We start from the raw sequence: 17,516 nt of genomic DNA, 5'->3' as shown, positions 1-17,516 counted from the left end.
TGCTTCTGCTTCCCAACCAATCTGGATGTATAATAACTGAAGACACAAGTGAGTTATTAACTGCAGGCAATATATTCACTGCTTCATTGGAGTTTTTTTGTAAACTTTCTCAGCTACCCCTTTAAATATCCAGATCATATTCTTGAACGCCTCAACTGCCTTTGTTGGGGAGCAGCAGCGGCTCTACTCCAACATCTTTATGGATAATTGAGTTCATAAATGTTGCTCTCTTATATTTAGGAGCTCAAATATACAAAGACTATGTTTATACCTGTAACAATTTTTCTGCATTATCAGTCCAAACAAATGAAATGAAAGCTTTATCCTAGGGATTGATTTTGAGTTGAATTATTATACAAAACCGGGGAGATTTGCATAAAGCGTTGAATCAGTGGTTATAAATAGAGATTTTCTCGGTTTTAAACGTTAAACATGCTCCCAGAAGACCTGAAGAATGCGGTACAGGAGTTTTTTTTTTGTTTGTTTGTTTTTTTGTAACCTTTGTGTCGAGGCTTACGGAATAACGGCTAAAAACACCGACAGAGTCCCGTCCAGACTCGCTCTAACTACATTTTCCACAGTCACTGAACGCCCCACGTCACAATTCACGTACTGATTGGCTACCCGGCTGTGGGGTGGGAGCTGCTCCAGCCAATAGGAAACCAGAGCATCCTCGCGTCAAAGCCACCCAGCTACAGAGAGCTGTCTGAACGAAGCCCGGCCGATAAAAACCGAGCCGTCAAGTTTCGGTCCTTCCCTCTCCGCCTCAGTCCGCCGGCCAGGCTGCAGCTTCAGACTCCTCGGAACCAAACTACACAGAACAACCATGTCTGAGAAACTGCCCTACAAAGTCGGTAGGTGGCTGCGCTCCTTTTCTCGCCGTTAAATCGGTATTTACTGGAGTAGCTTTGTTGGCGAGTCTTTTAAGGTTGAATGTTCTAACTGGTTCTGACGGGTTCAGAAACTTTAACAGAACCCAACATTCAACTTTATGTTCGCATATTACATACGATTCCGGTTTTAGGCTTAGGACTTATGTTTTCCAGGCCGAGTTCACTTGTTAGCAAGGATTACAGATTAATGTGTAGTTGTAGTTTGAACGTCCCTGGGTTTTTCACATTCTAATTTAATCTTCGGTAGTTCTGTAGTTTATGATCAGTCCGGGTCTCATGTTTACATTTCGCAGGCTTGTAGTTTAGTCCTGAGAATGAATCGACATGTAATCGCGCCCAGCATGGGCTTCTCTTGTACCTGAAACAGCTCACCAAACGCTTCTGGGTAATGTAGTTAATCAGCGCAGCCCGTGGGTCGGCGCTCCACTGCTCGCGCGGTGTTTGGAACTCTATCTCCCGTGATGCCTCGCGCTTCACCGCCAGTTTGCTCGTGAGTGACAAGAACAGGCAGAGATTATGCTTCGCTGCTCCGACTGAGAGTAGCTACATAGCTGTAACAACACGTGGTCTTAATACGCGCTTAGTGTTTGTCTTTTATAGTTTTATTTATGATTTTCAATAGTTCTAATGTGTTTTTCAGGTTCTAGTGTACGTGTAATCTTAATGGCTTCAGATGTGTGAAAAATTGTGATCAAACACATTAAAAGTAATCAAAAAGCAAATTAAAACCAGTTGGCGCCAGTTAAGCAACAACAAAGCAGCAGAGCAAGACAATTTATTTCTTTGAAATTGACGCTGTTGGATCGTCATTTGATTGGAAGCAAACAAAATATGATTGATATGATCAGTAGGGTCAAAGTCCAAACAAACACTGTCCAAGGCCTGCAGAAATCAAACTTTTAACCATCTTAATTCATGCACTATCGTAATGTTGGAGTATTTTACTTGTTTGTGTGACGCCAGGTTTGTAACTTTGCCCACTGGTCAGGTTTGGTCATTCTGCTTCAGTTCACAGCAGAATGGTTTTTAATTAACACCAAGAAGCTGCAATGAGAGAAATGAAGGTGCAGAAAAGAGAGTTTTGACTCTGACTCGGTCAGGACCGACCCAAATCAGACCAAGTTTGATTAAATGTCTGTTCCTCTCAGTTTACTTGCATAGAAACCTTTTAAAGAATAATTGGGCATCTTGCATTTGATAACCCGGATCAGTTGGGATGAATGTGACTGAATTGAAGAGGTTTTTGGGAGGTTCCTGCAGACGGCGTTCTGGTGAACTTGGAAGTTTTCCAGTGTGATTTATTCCTCCTAGCTGAGCTGAAATTTTGTTGTTTTTCTGCAGGAAAGAGAATAAATAAAAGTTTCTGCTGAGTGAAAAGCCTCTGAATATTGAGCAAGATGTTGTTAATGTTTCCTAACCGTTGTCCTCCCTGGCGGCGCCGGTCGGGTCCAGCTGACATCAGCCTGGCGGAGTGGGGCCGGAAGGCCATCGCCATCGCAGAGAACGAGATGCCGGGCCTGATGAAGATGAGGGAGATGTACGGCCAGACCAAGCCGCTGAAGGGCGCGCGCATCGCTGGCTGCCTGCACATGACGCTGCAGACCGCCGTGCTCATCGAGACCCTGACGGCCCTCGGAGCCGAGGTGACCTTTGACCCTCTGCTGACGGCTGAGTTAATGTTGAACTAATGAAGGAGCTTTGTTGTGTTTATGGCAGCTGTTTGCTCCCAGGCTCTGCAGGGGGCCAGTATATCGAGCTAATGTTGACTCGGTTCTGCTCCTCAAGGCTGCTGTGCGGTTATCACATCTGGTTCTGTCCGACCCGGACTGGTCCCATCCTGCACAAACCAGCAGGATGGGACCAGAAAACTGCCTGGGTCAGAGCAGAAGTGGACTTCTGGAGACGAAATGGGTTCAAACCTCGTCCACATTCATTAAAATCTTTCCATCATTTCCTCAGACCTGCAGCCTTTGTGTTCAGACACCAGGAGGCAGCAGCGAGCGACAGAGTTGCAGTTAAATAATCACAAAATTTTAAACCGGTCTGTTGTTAAGCAGAATGTGAACCCAACCTGGACTGCAAGATGTTTATAGCGGGTCGAACCAGTCGGCCATGTTGGACTGGCCCGGCGCTGCTGCTGCTGCAGCCTGAAATCAGTCACTGGAAGCTCTGGTTTTAAGTTCATCTGGAGTGACTGATCTAGTCTGAGTTACTCTGAAAAGGTATTTTTGTCTAGTTTGTAGCACAAATATCTCAGTTCAGTTAAGACAAAAGTAACAAAATGTAGGAGCTTGTTTTCATTAATAATGAATATTGATAAAATTCACTGATGATCAGGGAAAATGTTTGATGAGTGAAATAATTTACCAGTGGGCCTCGTCCTCATTTATTATCAATATGAAAGATTTTTTACTCCGTATGTTTTTCTGATTGATCTGAACTCAGATGTTTGTTTGGTCAGATTTAGTTTTTTGCAGTGTAGGATCAGGATCACACTGTAAAAGATGAACATGCAGCGAACATGATCGATTCGCCAATAAATCTGTTTCTATTGATTATTGATGGTGGTGAACGTCATCTCATCAGAGGTGGTTTGAACTGTGAAAGGTGAACACGTCTGACCTCTGACCCCCTCCACAGGTTCAGTGGTCCAGCTGCAACATCTTCTCCACCCAGGACCACGCCGCCGCCGCCATCGCCAAAACCGGCGTTCCAGGTACCTGACGGCGCCCCCTGTGGCCGCTCGGCACATCGCCCAGACAGGAAGTGACCTCTGATTTATTTTTCAAGTTTACGCCTGGAAGGGCGAGACGGACGAGGAGTACGTGTGGTGCATCGAGCAGACGCTGTACTTCAGAGACGAAGCGCCGCTCAACATGATCCTGGACGACGGCGGAGACCTCACCAACCTGGTGCACCAGAAGTACCCCAAGCTGCTGCCAGGTGGGTTCCTGCCCCGCTCTGCCCCTCCTGCCCCCTTCAGGCTTTGCAGGTTCATTCCTGTAAGGCAGGGTGTCCAAGGTGTGGTGCGGGGGCCATTTGTGGCACCTGCTTTCAGATGCAGCGGGCATGTAAACTTCCTGTTCCTTTGAAAATCTTCTCTTTAATCATCAGGTTTTATTTTCTCCTTCTTTCCAGTAACTTTTACTCCTTCGCTGCACATTAACCAGCTTTTAGTCCATTTATGAAACTTTTCTAAAGCAGTTCCAAAAAACTGACCTAAATCAGATTTTTGTTGCTCAGAATCTGAAACATTTTGTTCAGTTTTTCTGTCTTTAAATGTTCACATTTGTTTTAATAAGGCAGATCTCTTTAGTTTCATTTCCACGCTGCTCTGCAACAGTCAAATTACTTAAAAGTTTTCTTAGTTTATTGTTCAGCTCTTTCGTCCTTTTGGACGTGTGATAAAGTTTGGACACCCTGCTCTAAAGTTCAGCAGTTGAGCTTCAGGTTCAGCCAAGTTAATGTTTATTTCTACAACACACTGAAAAAACACAATAGTTGACTAAAGTCATCCATTTACCTTTTATTCTGCACAAAGTGTAAAAAAGCAGAGGAACGCGTCAGAGCTCCAGGTTCTCTCTGGCTGCTCTCTCAAATAAAAGCAGAACTGAAGCGTCTGAGTGAAATACGGAGAAATGAGATTAAAACTGAAACTGTTTCCTGCGTAATTAGATTTATTTTTCTTAAAATAATCACTAGAAAATGTTTGATTTATCCCAGAATGAAAGTAAATGTTTTTGTAGATCAGATCAGTAAACGCTGGTTCAGCTCAGTGTCTCTTATAATCCAGTTTGTTCAGTTGATGGGTGGCAGTCACCTGGTGTGCTTTACTGCCACCTGCTGGTGAGGAGTGCAGCGCTGAACGGGAACGATTTTTAAATCTGCCTGAAAAATAAAAAATGATTTTTCTCAGCTTCTTCAAGGAGAAATATTTACGCTTACATACTTGAGCTTTGTCTTTTAACTCTTGTTGCCCATATTGAGCTCAAGTCTTATTGTGCTAACATTTAATTGTTTTATATTATCTGGTATAAAATTACCAGAATAAAGTTATAATATTCAGACTTTATTCTCATATTTATTTTTCTCTATTTTTGGCCCAAAACTCGTGTAATTAGGTTGTCAGATATTTTATTTTTCAGATATTTTCCTGTATAAAGTTTAAACTGTTAAAGTAATGCATAAAGTTATCAGGTTTGTTCATATTTACTCCACTGTAATATGAACTGTTGGATCAAACTGAGTTGTGAGCAAAAGATTATTTACAGTTTGAACCAGATATTTACATAAAGCTGAGAGAGAAACGGTTTTTCTTCTTCGTTGTCTGAAGTTAAATCTGATAAACTTTTGTGGTTTCAGGTCAGTCAGAATCCAAACTTATTATTTCTGTTTGCTAAAAGCCAGAAAACTAAATGAGAACATTTTTAGAGATTTGATCAGGAAGGTCATTTATCTCAACAGGATTTGTTTGGATTGTTTTAATGTAATTATTATTTATGATTCTTAACGGCTTGGTGACTTTTTGATCATTTTATATGTTACTGAAATTGGAGGACTTTTTTGTTAAATTATTGTTTCATTCTCTGGTGTTTATGGTGAAACATTTCAAAACATTTTGTTTTAATTTAGCTCATCTTGTCCCAGCTGTAGAATACTGTTAACTTATTAATAACAGTAATAAATTAGACTATATAATTGTGAATTTAAACTTTTTTATTTTTGTTAGACTTGTATTGTTTTTATCTCCAAAGTGTTTTTGCTGGAAATGTTAGAAAACTTCCTTGAAAGTGGTGAAAACGTTTGAATTTTACTGTGGAAAGCTGAATGAGCCCTGGAAGTTCTTCTTCTTCTTCTTCTTCTTCTCTTGTTTCATGTCTGGCCTGTCCTCAGGTATCCGCGGCGTGTCGGAGGAAACCACCACAGGAGTTCACAACCTCTACAAGATGTTGAAAAAAGGCGACCTGAAGATGCCAGCCATCAACGTCAACGACTCCGTCACCAAGGTAACCGCCTGCCTGACCGCCGCCTCTGTCAGCAGTCTTCCTCCTCCTCCTCCTCATCGTCGGCACGTCTCTGCAGAGTAAGTTCGACAACCTGTACGGCTGCAGGGAGAGTCTGATCGACGGCATCAAGCGAGCCACCGACGTCATGATCGCCGGGAAGGTCGCCGTGGTAGCGGGCTACGGCGACGTTGGCAAAGGCTGCGTCCAGGCGCTGCGGGCCTTCGGCGCCCGCGTCATCGTCACGGAAATCGACCCCATCAACGCCCTGCAGGCCGCCATGGAGGGTGAGCGCGCGCCGGCCGAGGCGCCAAGCTTTGGGCCGTGGGAAGTCGGCTGACACAGACTTCCTGTTTCAGGGTACGAGGTGACAACGATGGACGAAGCCTGCAAGGAGGGAAACATCTTCGTCACCACGACCGGCTGCGAGGACATCCTCCTGGGGCGGTGAGCTCCTGCTGCTGCCGCGCCGCAGCAAAATATTAGATATTAATGCTGCAGCTTTCAGCAGAGTTTACTGAAACATTTAAACGGAGACATTTAAACTAACATAATGTAACTGTCCTCATGGCGAAGCGAAGCCAACGGCGCTGCAGGGGAACAGGAAGTGACAACAGCTTTTACTTTTTTAAAGGAATATTTGCTCTCATATATGAAGACTCTCAGTTTAGCACATAATATTGGAGTTCTTAAAAATCACCAGGGAAACCCTTAACATAAAGCTGTTTAAATATTTTTATTTACACTTTAACTGATTTCAGACTGGTTTTTGTTGGCCAAAAATACATTATTATCCATTTATTTCAGATTTTCTGTGACACTTTGGATATGGTGTGATTTTTGTATACATCTATCTACAAATATATTTTTATTCTAGTGACATTTTATAAAGGAAAGTAAAAAAAAAAAATTTGAAAATGTGGAGTTTTGTATGTTACTGTTATTGACGCATCTAAAAATGTACATAGTGATATCAGCCTGTTGGTTTCCGTAGCAACGAATGATTTCAGTTTCCATTTCAGTCACTTTGAGAGCATGAAGGACGACGCCATCGTCTGCAACATCGGACACTTCGACTGCGAGATCGACATGATCTGGCTGAACAAGAACGCCGCGGAGCGCATCAACGTGAAGCCGCAGGTGGGCCGGCCGTTCACCGCGTCACCACCTCAGCACTTCACCGTTAATGCGTTCACCACTTCATCTTTAACCCGCTCATGTCCAGATTCACTCATTACCTTCCATCAGGTTTGAATCTGTTATTCCTGCGTTTTGCCCCGGAGGCGTTGCAGCTCAACTCGCCGTGTTGCCGCTGCGTCAGACGGGGCGTAGATGAACCGCTGGCGGTTCGAGACACCGAACTCTCCATCTCTGAGAGACTCGGACTCGAACGCCATCGACACGCCGCCGGTTGCTTCATTTCAGAAAACACGGGACAAATTAAAACACCGGTTTGGTTCAGCGAACGCTAATCGACCTCTGACCTCTGGTCCTCCAAACCTTGGTCTGGGTTCGATTTGAATGTGAACATTGAGCAAACCAGAGACCACTCCAAAAGCAGGAAGTGGACTACAGCGCAGGGCATTCTGGGTAAATACAGCCAAAGCTGACATGCTAACTTAGCGCTAGCAGCAAAAATGGCTGAAAAATCCTCCAACCGCTAAAATCTGACGCCTCCATTTTAGTTTCCACTTCCAGGAAAACAAACTAAAATTGTCTTTACTGAAGGTTGAACGGTAGTTTAATGGATAAACCTCAGAGTTTAACATTAGCTTAGCGGCAGTTTAACATTAGCTTAGCGGCAGTTTAACATTAGCTTAGCTGCAGTTTAACATTAGCTGAGCGGCAGTTTAACATTAGCTGAGCGGCAGTTTAACATTAGCTGAGCGGCAGTTTAACATTAGCTGAGCGGCAGTTTAACATTAGCTGAGCGGCAGTTTAACATTAGCTGAGCGGCAGTTTAACATTAGCTGAGCGGCAGTTTAACATTAGCTGAGCGGCAGTTTAACATTAGCTGAGCGGCAGTTTAACATTAGCTGAGCGGCAGTTTAACATTAGCTGAGCGGCAGTTTAACATTAGCTGAGCGGCAGTTTAACATTAGCTGAGCGGCAGTTTAACATTAGCTGAGCGGCAGTTTAACATTAGCTGAGCGGCAGTTTAACATTCGCTGAGCGGCAGTTTAACATTAGCTGAGCGGCAGTTTAACATTAGCTGAGCGGCAGTTTAACATTAGCTGAGCGGCAGTTTAACATTAGCTGAGCGGCAGGCGCGGCAGTTTAACATTAGCTGAGCGGCAGTTTAACATTAGCTGAGCGGCAGTTTAACATTAGCTGAGCGGCAGTTTAACATTAGCTGAGCGGCAGTTTAACATTAGCTGAGCGGCAGTTTAACATTCGCTGAGCGGCAGTTTAACATTCGCTGAGCGGCAGTTTATCGGTAGTTTAACGGGTTGCCGTTGGGCTGGTCAATATGAACTTTGATCTGGATGTTTGGTGGTGATAATGAAACGGATCCTTGACGTGTTTTTCTTGTTGCTGCGGCGGCGTGGCGCCATCAGAGCTCCACAAACAGAAACGGATTTTAAAATCAGATTTTCTCTTTGGGTCCAGACTCACATCTGTTCCTCACTGAGCTTCACGCGCTGACAGAGTGTTTTCATATTTATTGATGCTGTCAATTCGGTTATCTTTACCAAACGGTAACGTGACTGAATTCTCCTGATGATCTGAGGCGGTTCTGCTCCTCAGGTGGACCGGTACCGGATGAAAAATGGCCGCCATATCATAGTGCTGGCAGAAGGCCGACTGGTGAACCTGGGCTGCGCCATGGGTCACCCGTCCTTCGTCATGAGCAACTCCTTCACCAACCAGGTGAGGAAGAGAAGGAGGAGGACGAAGGCTGCGTTGGGTCAGTGGTTCTGACTGCTGTTGTTCTGCAGGTTTTGGCCCAGATCGAGTTGTGGACCAACACGGCCAAGTATCCGGTTGGAGTCTACTTCCTGCCCAAGAAGGTCAGTGGCCAATCAGAAGCATCTAGAACATCTAGATGAAAACATCTAGAGCAGGGGTCACCAACGCAGGGGCCCCCCGGACGCCCGAGGGGCCCCCCGGACGCCTTAGGGGAGCTTGTCAGACGGCCGCGGAGCAAGTTCTAAAAATAGCCGTTGTCATTGGGGAGCACTGCCAAAAAAATTACTCAATTAAGTGTTTTTACTTCGAAATAATATTTGTTTATTTTTAGACATTTAAAAAAAAAAAAGCGAATTATAAAGACATCTAAAATAAATTGCTTTATGTATAAAACTCTTTTCTAGGGTTAAAGTTCAGAACTATGCGCAGCAGCTGGAGCTACTCTGGTACCTGGAGATTTTCCTTTAAAAAGAAAAGAATAACTTCTGGAATTTTTATCTAATCCTCTTTACTTTTAGCAATATTGTGGAGAAAAAAAACCTTTTTTGTGTCAAAACATGGTGTACGTAGCGAGTCTGTGGGGGTCAAAGGGCACGTCAAAGCCTAAATGTTACTGGTCAGTTTACTTCTGTTTATTTGGCGGCTCTGCACTTTTTTTCTGTGAGCTAAAAATGAACGAGTGGAGTTTGATTCCAACAGCAGTTGTTTGGATCCCGGCTGAGCTTTTTACCGTGTGCGGTTCTGACGGGTCACAGGATCAGATATCTACTGCTCCTACTGAACCTCAACAACTGAATCTAGTCCAAACGTTCCCCAACAGAGGAGAAATTAAGCAAACAATGTTGCTTCACCTTCTCTGGAACTTCTGAAACCTGAACCTGAATCAACATCCTCCTGTTTCCACGGTCGGCTTCGCTTTCATGTCTTTATTACTTGGCATCATTTGTATAAAATACATTTTAAAAAGTTCACTGCTTTTGTGGTTTATGTTTGTGCTGGTCAGGTGCAGTGGTAGTTTTATGTTACTCTCCGGTCTGTCTAACTTCATTTTTTCCCCGACATCTGCTGGTGTCAGCCAACAGGCGACCCGTCAGCTTTTCAGTTTGCGAAAAACACAAAAAGGCTAATAAACCGTCGACCCGTCAGAACCGCGCACGGTAAAAAGCTCAGGCGGGATCTTAGAACAACCGGAGGAGCTCGTTCATTTTTAGCTCACAGAAAAAGCACCAAATTAACAAAAGCAAACTGAGCAATAAGATTTAGCCTTTTGCGTGCCCTTTGACCCCAACAGACTCACACTGCTGTGCGCTACGTACACTTGCTGCTGCTGCAACAATCCAGACTCTCAGTCACTTGTGGGAAATTTAGAATCACACAGAAAATCTCCAAAAGGGAATCAAAGTTAAAACTCTGAACTAAGAACCTCTGATCACATAATAGCAATTAACCACAGCTGCATGGTAAATCATTACTGATAACTATTGTCAGTATTCCCTCACATTAATATGATCAGGCAGCTGTAATCATATGTACATGATATTGTTATAAAGGCTGAGCCAAGAAAACTCATGTCTGTATCAAACAAGCTGCCCTTCCGTGAAGCAGCTCCCAGCCTCAGGTTGGTGACCCCTGACCTTCAACATCTGGATCAGTGGAGCCCAAAGTGTCCCTGAGGGCCGGCATCCTGCATGTTTTATTCTCTCCCTGGTTTTAGTAACGACCTTCTCAGCAGGTCAATGTTCTCCTTCGGCCTCTAATGATCCATCATTGGATCCAGGTGCGTTAAACCAGGGAGAGACTAAAACATGCAGGATGCTGGGCCTCAGGGACGCACCTCGGGCCTCAGGGACGCACCTCGGGCCTCAGGGACGCACCTCGGGCCTCAGGGACGCACCTCGGGCCTCAGGGACGCACCTCGGGCCTCAGGGACGCACCTCGGGCCTCAGGGACGCACCTCGGGCCTCAGGGACGCACCTCGGGCCTCAGGGACGCACCTCGGGCCTCAGGGACCCACCTCGGGCCTCAGGGACGCACCTCGGGCCTCAGGGACGCACCTCGGGCCTCAGGGACGCACCTCGGGCCTCAGGGACGCACCTCGGGCCTCAGGGACCCACCTCGGGCCTCAGGGACGCACCTCGGGCCTCAGGGACGCACCTTGGGCCTCAGGGACGCACCTTGGGCCTCAGGGACGCACCTTGGGCCTCAGGGACGCACCTTGGGCCTCAGGGACGCACCTTGGGCCTCAGGGACCCACTTTGGGTCTCAGGGACCCACTTTGGGCCTCAGGGACGCACCTTGGGCCTCTGATCTAGATAATCTAGAAGTTGTCATCGGACCGGTGCCGATATTTGCAGAAGTTCTACGTCTGGTGTCAGTGATGTCTCCCTCAAGGGCAGATCTATCCAGTTTAGCTCTGTGCTTTTTTCACATTAATCTAGATCTGTAGTTGAACTTTGACCTGTTTGTTTACATGTTGACAAAAGTCAACCTGTTGATTTGATCAATTATTGATTTTCTATCGGCCGTTAAGCTGAACAGAGTCCAGATGTTTTCACAAGTTTGACCAAAACTCTGAACATGTTACCGACCTAGTTCTGTAACTGGTTCTGGTCCGGCCCGCTAACCGGTTCTGGTTCTGTGCTGCAGCTGGACGAGCAGGTGGCGGCGGCTCACCTGGACAAGCTGGGAGTGAAGCTGACCAAGCTGACGGACAAACAGGCCCGGTACCTGGGCCTGCCCTCGGAAGGCCCGTTCAAACCAGACCACTACCGCTACTGAGCGCCCCCTGCAGGCGGCGGCGGGCCGTGGCGGCTCGGCCTCTCGCCTCGAAGGAACGGCAGACTTCCTGTGAACGCTTCCTTCTTCTTCTGCGGTTGGCGGCGGCGCCTCGCCGTCCTCCGGGCCGCGTGGAGAAAATTCCTCGTCATTCCTGTCTGGGAGAGTCTGCACTGCAAAAACACACAATCTGCCAACGGGTTGAGTTTAGTTTCTACAGCAAACATCTCAGTTCTCCTGAAAGAACCAAATAATTTATCAGCAGGATGGTAACTCGTTTTAAATGAATGATTATTGAACATTAATCAAGTTTCAGCTGCACCGCATCGTTATTGTTTCACTTTAACATGGAAAATGTTTCTGATAGATGGAAAAGAATCTGTTCAATATTCAGTCACTATTGGCTTAAAACAAGCTGCTGCAAAGGTTTTTTATTTTGAATCTTCTCAGATATTTGCATTAGAAAATAGACATGGATTGGTAATATTCTGTGTTTTTCAGTGTGTTGCCTTTTAGCACTTAGCTGCTCTGTGTCTGAAACTCCGGTTGGTTTTGGACGTAATTCTGCCAAATGAATCACCGAAGCAGCTGCTCACGTCTGAAAATGGGATTTATTTTAATTGGATGCTCCGATCCGCCGGTTCCAGCTTGAAGCTCAAAAATGATGGAGAATAAAAGAAACTTTAAGAAGGTTTTATAGTTTTCATTCCTTTATTCACTGTTTACACTTCAAACTTAAAGCTGCAGCAGCACATTACTGAAATACCACTACAATAAAAAAAAATGACAGTCATTAAGAGAATAAATTCACTTCTGAGACTTTATTCTCAGATTTATTTTAGTTTTAAAACCTTTTCTCTGTATGGATTCTGCTCTTCAGAGAAATGTCAGATTTTTGATGCAGAACTCGTTGGTTTGGACTAAAACTAGAAATTTGTGTGCATCTCCATGGCAACGCTGTTGATGTAGGTTTCCTAAAGGTGAAAAATGTATTTAGTTCAGTGACTTAAAGTTGCATGATTTTATTGTAAATGTTTCACTTTAGTGATTAAAACACAATATTTTCATAAAACGAAGTGGAGGGAAACTTGTTGGTCCTGAAAACGATGTTTTCCCTGCTCAGGTTTCTAACTGCTTTAGTCCAATGTTTGTGTTCATTTAGAAAAAAAATATATTTTAAACTCTGCTACAAAAATGAGGATTTTCTCCTGAAATCCTTTTTGTGTTCAGCTAAATGATCATTTAATGAGGATAAAAAAATTTCAGGGAGTTTGTCCCCTGACTTCAGGAATATTAAAATCAAAGTAAGACTAACTAAAGAAAAATACTCTGTGTATTGAATATTTTCCATTTAAAAAAACCTCACCCTAAAAGTGGATAGAAAGTGTTGATCTGCATCAGCTCCATTTAAACTGCAGCCTGAGGCCACATAACATCACAGAGCAGGAGGCCACAGTTTGGGCCTCCTGCTCTAGGAGAAGCTTTAAAAGCTGCAGATGCTTTGCTAGTTTCTGGCGGTCCACTTCACCACCAGGTGGCAGTGTAGGCTCACTGAGCCGCGGAGTTTCTGCTCTAACCTTCGAGAAGGACCAAATCCACCTCGCTGCAGCAAACAGGAAGGGGCGGGACGGACCGCTGTCAGCCTCAACCCTTATTTGGAAATGGGACCATTGCACCCCGGAAGTGAAGGGGGCGCTATTTCCTATATTATCCGCGGTCTCCCGTTTTTATTTTCTTTTGAAATCTGATATATTTTCATCTTTAGGAAGGATTTTCACTCAGCATGAATTTGAACAACTGCTGCCAACTGCCTTTCATTGAAGTACAAGACAAAATGTACTTGACAAAAAGCATCTTGTAATTTTAAAGGCTAGTTAACATTTTTACAATTTCATCATGATAATAACTTGAGGTTTGACCTGAGAGAAGAATTAGAATTAATTTTGCTTTTAAAGATAGATTTAATTAACGGTTTCTTCAATGTGCTTATAAAGACAAGTGAATGGTTCTTTGTTTTAAAGTGTCGCCCTGTAATCAGATGAGTGGAACCGTAGAGCTTTGTCTGAAGCACAGATCATATCTCTGAGATCTTCAGGTATCTTAGAAAAACAAGCAGAAGCAGAGACAGTGGGCGCGGAGAGGAGAGCTTACACCAAAATCAAGAGTTTCTTTAGAAACTCCAGGAAGCCGACGGGCCCAGGAGGCAGCAGAGTGGAAAACAGCTGATCAGTGATAGGAGAGCGCCGCATCTCTAACAAAGTCTGTGAAATAATCACAGATTAGAGGAGGACTGAAATGAGGTAAAGTTATCACATCGTTAGGCCTCTACTCTGACATTTCTACTTCTATTTGGAAATAAATATATTCATTCAGATGATTGTTTTATTATTTTTTTCATAAAACTAAGCTGCAGAAAAATAAACTTCAGCAAAGTATTGTCATGAATCCCAATACAGCCTTCATAGTGTTATACTGTATAACAGTCTCAGTAAGATGAATTTAATATCTGTTGTTGAAAAGTGGTGATAAATACATTTCAGGCCAGAACAGAAACTAAAGCGTCACTTTGTTTTTCCTGCCAGTGTTTTCCTTTTCCCAACTCGGATCCTTATTTGCTGCCTGGTTCATGCCGAGTCGGGCCATACCTCCTGTTTTCACCTCCTCCTGCTTCTGCTGTTGTTCTGGTCCTCAGTAATAAAAGTCCAGATGTGCAGCGATGCAAAGACCTCAGCGATGCAGGAGCAAACAGCCAGTTTCGCTCAGAGTTATTATTTGTTAGTTCTGTGGAGTTCAAGGTGAAAATGTGTCTGACGGTACACGCTCCCTGAAGATGAGAAACAATTTGTACAACAATAAAAGCTACGGCGGCCACATACCGGCGTTTATGTCTCCTGAGCTGCTTTTCTGAAGCCTTTGTGGCCGAATAAATAACACGCTTTACAGATGGGGAGGCTGCCAGTCTCTTCCAGAACAAATCACTTCTAATGTGAAAAAAACCCTCGAGTCAGCAAATGCCTCTGAGCTAAAATATTGCAAAACTGTTTTAATTATCATAAATGAAAAGATGTTTATGTCTGTAGAAGTCTTTGGTAGTAAATGATGTGAAGTTCTCTTGAGCAGCATTTTTTTCAGGCTTTTGCTGCTTTTCCCCCTCATTTTCTGACCAGTTTCTTGGATCATTTTTATACAGTATTTTAGGGATGTACCGATGCCGAGACGCGTATCTGGACGACTCCGTGTGGATGTACTGGTATTGATAAAACTGCTCTGATGCTACTGGACCGATACCAGCATCACAGGAGCGTGACGTCAGCCAGCCGGCGTTAGCAGTGTGGAGGATGAAGGTGAGGACAGGTAGGGGGCAGCAGTGCAACATTAGCTGCATTAGCTAGAAAAAAAAACTTTGTTTACATCCTCTAATGCTGAAAAAACACACAATTGCTGTGTTTCAATTGAATAAGATACGCAATTAAAATCACACTTAAAATACGTTTGTTCACATAATTCAATAAAAATATGCTGCGCTGTCATCCTCCTCCTACTTCCTGTCGTCCTTTCCGCCAGCAGTAACATCCGGTTGTTGATCACGACTGAAAAGGTGTTTCCATTTGAAATATGTTCATGACGATACAACAGAAAAACATTTCATCCTAGCGTGAAAACCTTTTATAGAAAAAACCTGATTTTTTTCAAAATTGGTGCGTTTCCATTTGGCGAATATATTTTCAGACTTTTATGGTCAATGGAAACGCAGCTACTGGTTGTTGGAAATATTAGCTTAATTATGCTAGTTTTAATGCTAGCTTTAACTTCAGCACATGTTGAAATATTAGATTGTTTTGAGTCGGCCTCTATGTAGGTTAGATTTAGATTCATGATTTAATCAATACATAACTTAATCAGGAGAACATTTTTCTTAGATATAATGATCACAGTTTGATTAAAATTAGTCTAATCAATAGTTTTTTTTATATTAGATCACATTCTTAAGAGTGTAGAAGTTATATAAAAATCTGAAAATGTTTTAGTTCATTATAACCAAAGGAGCTGAAGACTAATCAGAAAATATTGAGTGTGATAGATGTTCTAGTCCTGAAATTGATTTCTATAATCAAATCTGCTGTTTGATGCCCTGGGTCAGAGGTCAGAGGTTAGCAGAGCTCTGTGGGTTCAGGAACCAGTTTGAAATGAAAAACACGGATAGCTGATAAACTTTGGTCCCACTTTATTGAGTAAAATGTTTCTGTATGAAATTAACATTTTTGTTGGTATGCTGGGAAAGAGCAGCCAGGATTAATCTTGGCCTCCTAACAGCTGCATGGTCTCTGGCTGCAAGCAACGTCATTACAGCTGTTTGAGTCCACCTCTAAACGCTACGTTAGACCATCAGACAGTAGAAACAGCCTTGATATAAAAGTAATGGAGCTAAAACAGCCAATCAGATCACTGGATCTGTCTTACCTGCCACTCAGTGTCTCTGAAGGCGTCTTTGTATTTTTCTAAGTTAATTCATTTCTGCTTTGTGGCTTTGGTTTCTGATCACTATGTTGAGTTGTTGATGTGATTTTATGCACTTGGTTGTTTGAATAAAATTCTGGTTGATTGTGAAGTTGAACAGTGACTGTTCACTTTTACACCGGACATTAACGGACTTGGGGAGAAGAGATAACGAGGAGCAACAGGTAGGAAATGTCTCGTTTCTCAAAATGGTGGATGCCAACAAAACTGAAGGAGAAACGGTAAAGCTGACTACTAATTATTTTCAGCAAAGTTGTCAAGTGGAAGAACAAAACCTCTCACTTTCAACACCAGTAATCTGATAAAAACATCCGACAGACCAACACGACGCTGAGTTTTCAGTTTTCTGAAAGGAGCACAAACAGCAACTCAGAGGAAACGGCCGAAGATCATGAAACTATCGGCGGCTCTCACCCGGTCCGTCGGTCCTGCGGGCTGTCCGCCATTTTCAGTTGCTGCTAATGGGGGATTCTTCTCGTTAGACTCCGGTGTTATGCCGAGAAATGCATGCCTGCCGCCAGCTCCTTGACGGCGACCAATCAGGCGACTCGCTGCCCTCAACAGCGATCAGATGGGTGGTACTCCTTGGTGACCAGTCCGCCCGTCTCTAGTCCTCCGGTCCGCCTGCGCCGTCCTCCAACACCAACAACCAGCCCGGCTCCGTCTGCGTCTCCTCGCTGTCTCACCGTCCATGGCTTATCATCCTTCCTGGTCTGCACGCTGCTTAATTAGACGCAGAACACCTGTACCGCTGCGGTGGGGCGTCTCCCGGTGTACATGGCACGTGACCTCACAACAACCAATCAGAAACATGCAACACAACACCCCAAAAATATAACTCAACTAAATCTAAGAAAGTAAATAAGTTCAAAATATAACAAGCAATCCAAAACAGCAATACAAGAAACATAAATTTAAACCAAAAAAGGAAAACCAATTCCACATTACCACACCTATTTCATGTTATCTTTACTTTCACTTCATACTAGGGGTTTAAAAGATAATGCTAAACGTAAGGCTACTTTTCTTTATTGCAAGGAGCAAAAGGCAAATTGTTTTTTTCTGCAAGAAACTCATTCATCAAGTGAGGAGACTAAATTCTGGAAACTTCAATGGGTTGATCAAATTTATTTTAGTCATGGTACGTGGCATTCAGCTGGGTTATGATTATGTTTTATAAATTCCCAGGTTCTTTGTTGGAGCATATCAGTGAATCAAATGGCCGCTGGGTAACTGGAATAGTGCAGATTGATGGAAATAAGATCATTTTGGTATATATGGATATAATAATAAAACGATGAATAGTATATTTTTTGCTGACCTCGGAGTGATGATAAAACAATGGAAAATAAAATATTCCACTGATCAGGTTATCGTAGGAGGAGATTTTAATGCAACTCCAGATGGATCGATTGAT

At 43.7% G+C, this 17,516-nt stretch overlaps 1 protein-coding gene across 1 annotated transcript; it reads left to right on the top strand.

Annotated features, from left to right (window-relative positions):
- Positions 1 to 695: 695 nt before the first annotated feature.
- Positions 696 to 12,274, top strand: ahcy (adenosylhomocysteinase). Its single transcript, XM_028002360.1, has 11 exons — positions 696 to 854; positions 2,346 to 2,536; positions 3,534 to 3,609; positions 3,684 to 3,836; positions 5,787 to 5,899; positions 5,976 to 6,183; positions 6,256 to 6,343; positions 6,919 to 7,036; positions 8,645 to 8,767; positions 8,836 to 8,907; positions 11,453 to 12,274. Exons 1-11 carry the CDS (start codon positions 827 to 829, stop codon positions 11,582 to 11,584), a joined length of 1,302 nt encoding a protein of 433 aa, XP_027858161.1. The 5' UTR covers positions 696 to 826; the 3' UTR covers positions 11,585 to 12,274.
- Positions 12,275 to 17,516: the final 5,242 nt, after the last annotated feature.

The sequence above is a fragment of the Xiphophorus couchianus genome, chromosome 20, assembly GCF_001444195.1.
Source record: "Xiphophorus couchianus chromosome 20, X_couchianus-1.0, whole genome shotgun sequence".
Lineage (NCBI taxonomy): Eukaryota > Metazoa > Chordata > Actinopteri > Cyprinodontiformes > Poeciliidae > Xiphophorus > Xiphophorus couchianus.
This window is presented reverse-complemented; position numbering and strand designations above follow the sequence as displayed.

What these genes read in the sequence shown, in the direction of transcription:
- ahcy (XM_028002360.1), top strand. Translation starts at nt 827, where the DNA reads ATGTCTGAGAAACTGCCCTACAAAGTCG. An exon ending in GAAACTGCCCTACAAAGTCG is followed by an intron (nt 855 to 2,345) that starts GTAGGTGGCTGC and finishes GGTCGGGTCCAG; the next exon opens with CTGACATCAGCCTGGCGGAG. An exon ending in GCAACTCCTTCACCAACCAG is followed by an intron (nt 8,768 to 8,835) that starts GTGAGGAAGAGA and finishes GTTGTTCTGCAG; the next exon opens with GTTTTGGCCCAGATCGAGTT.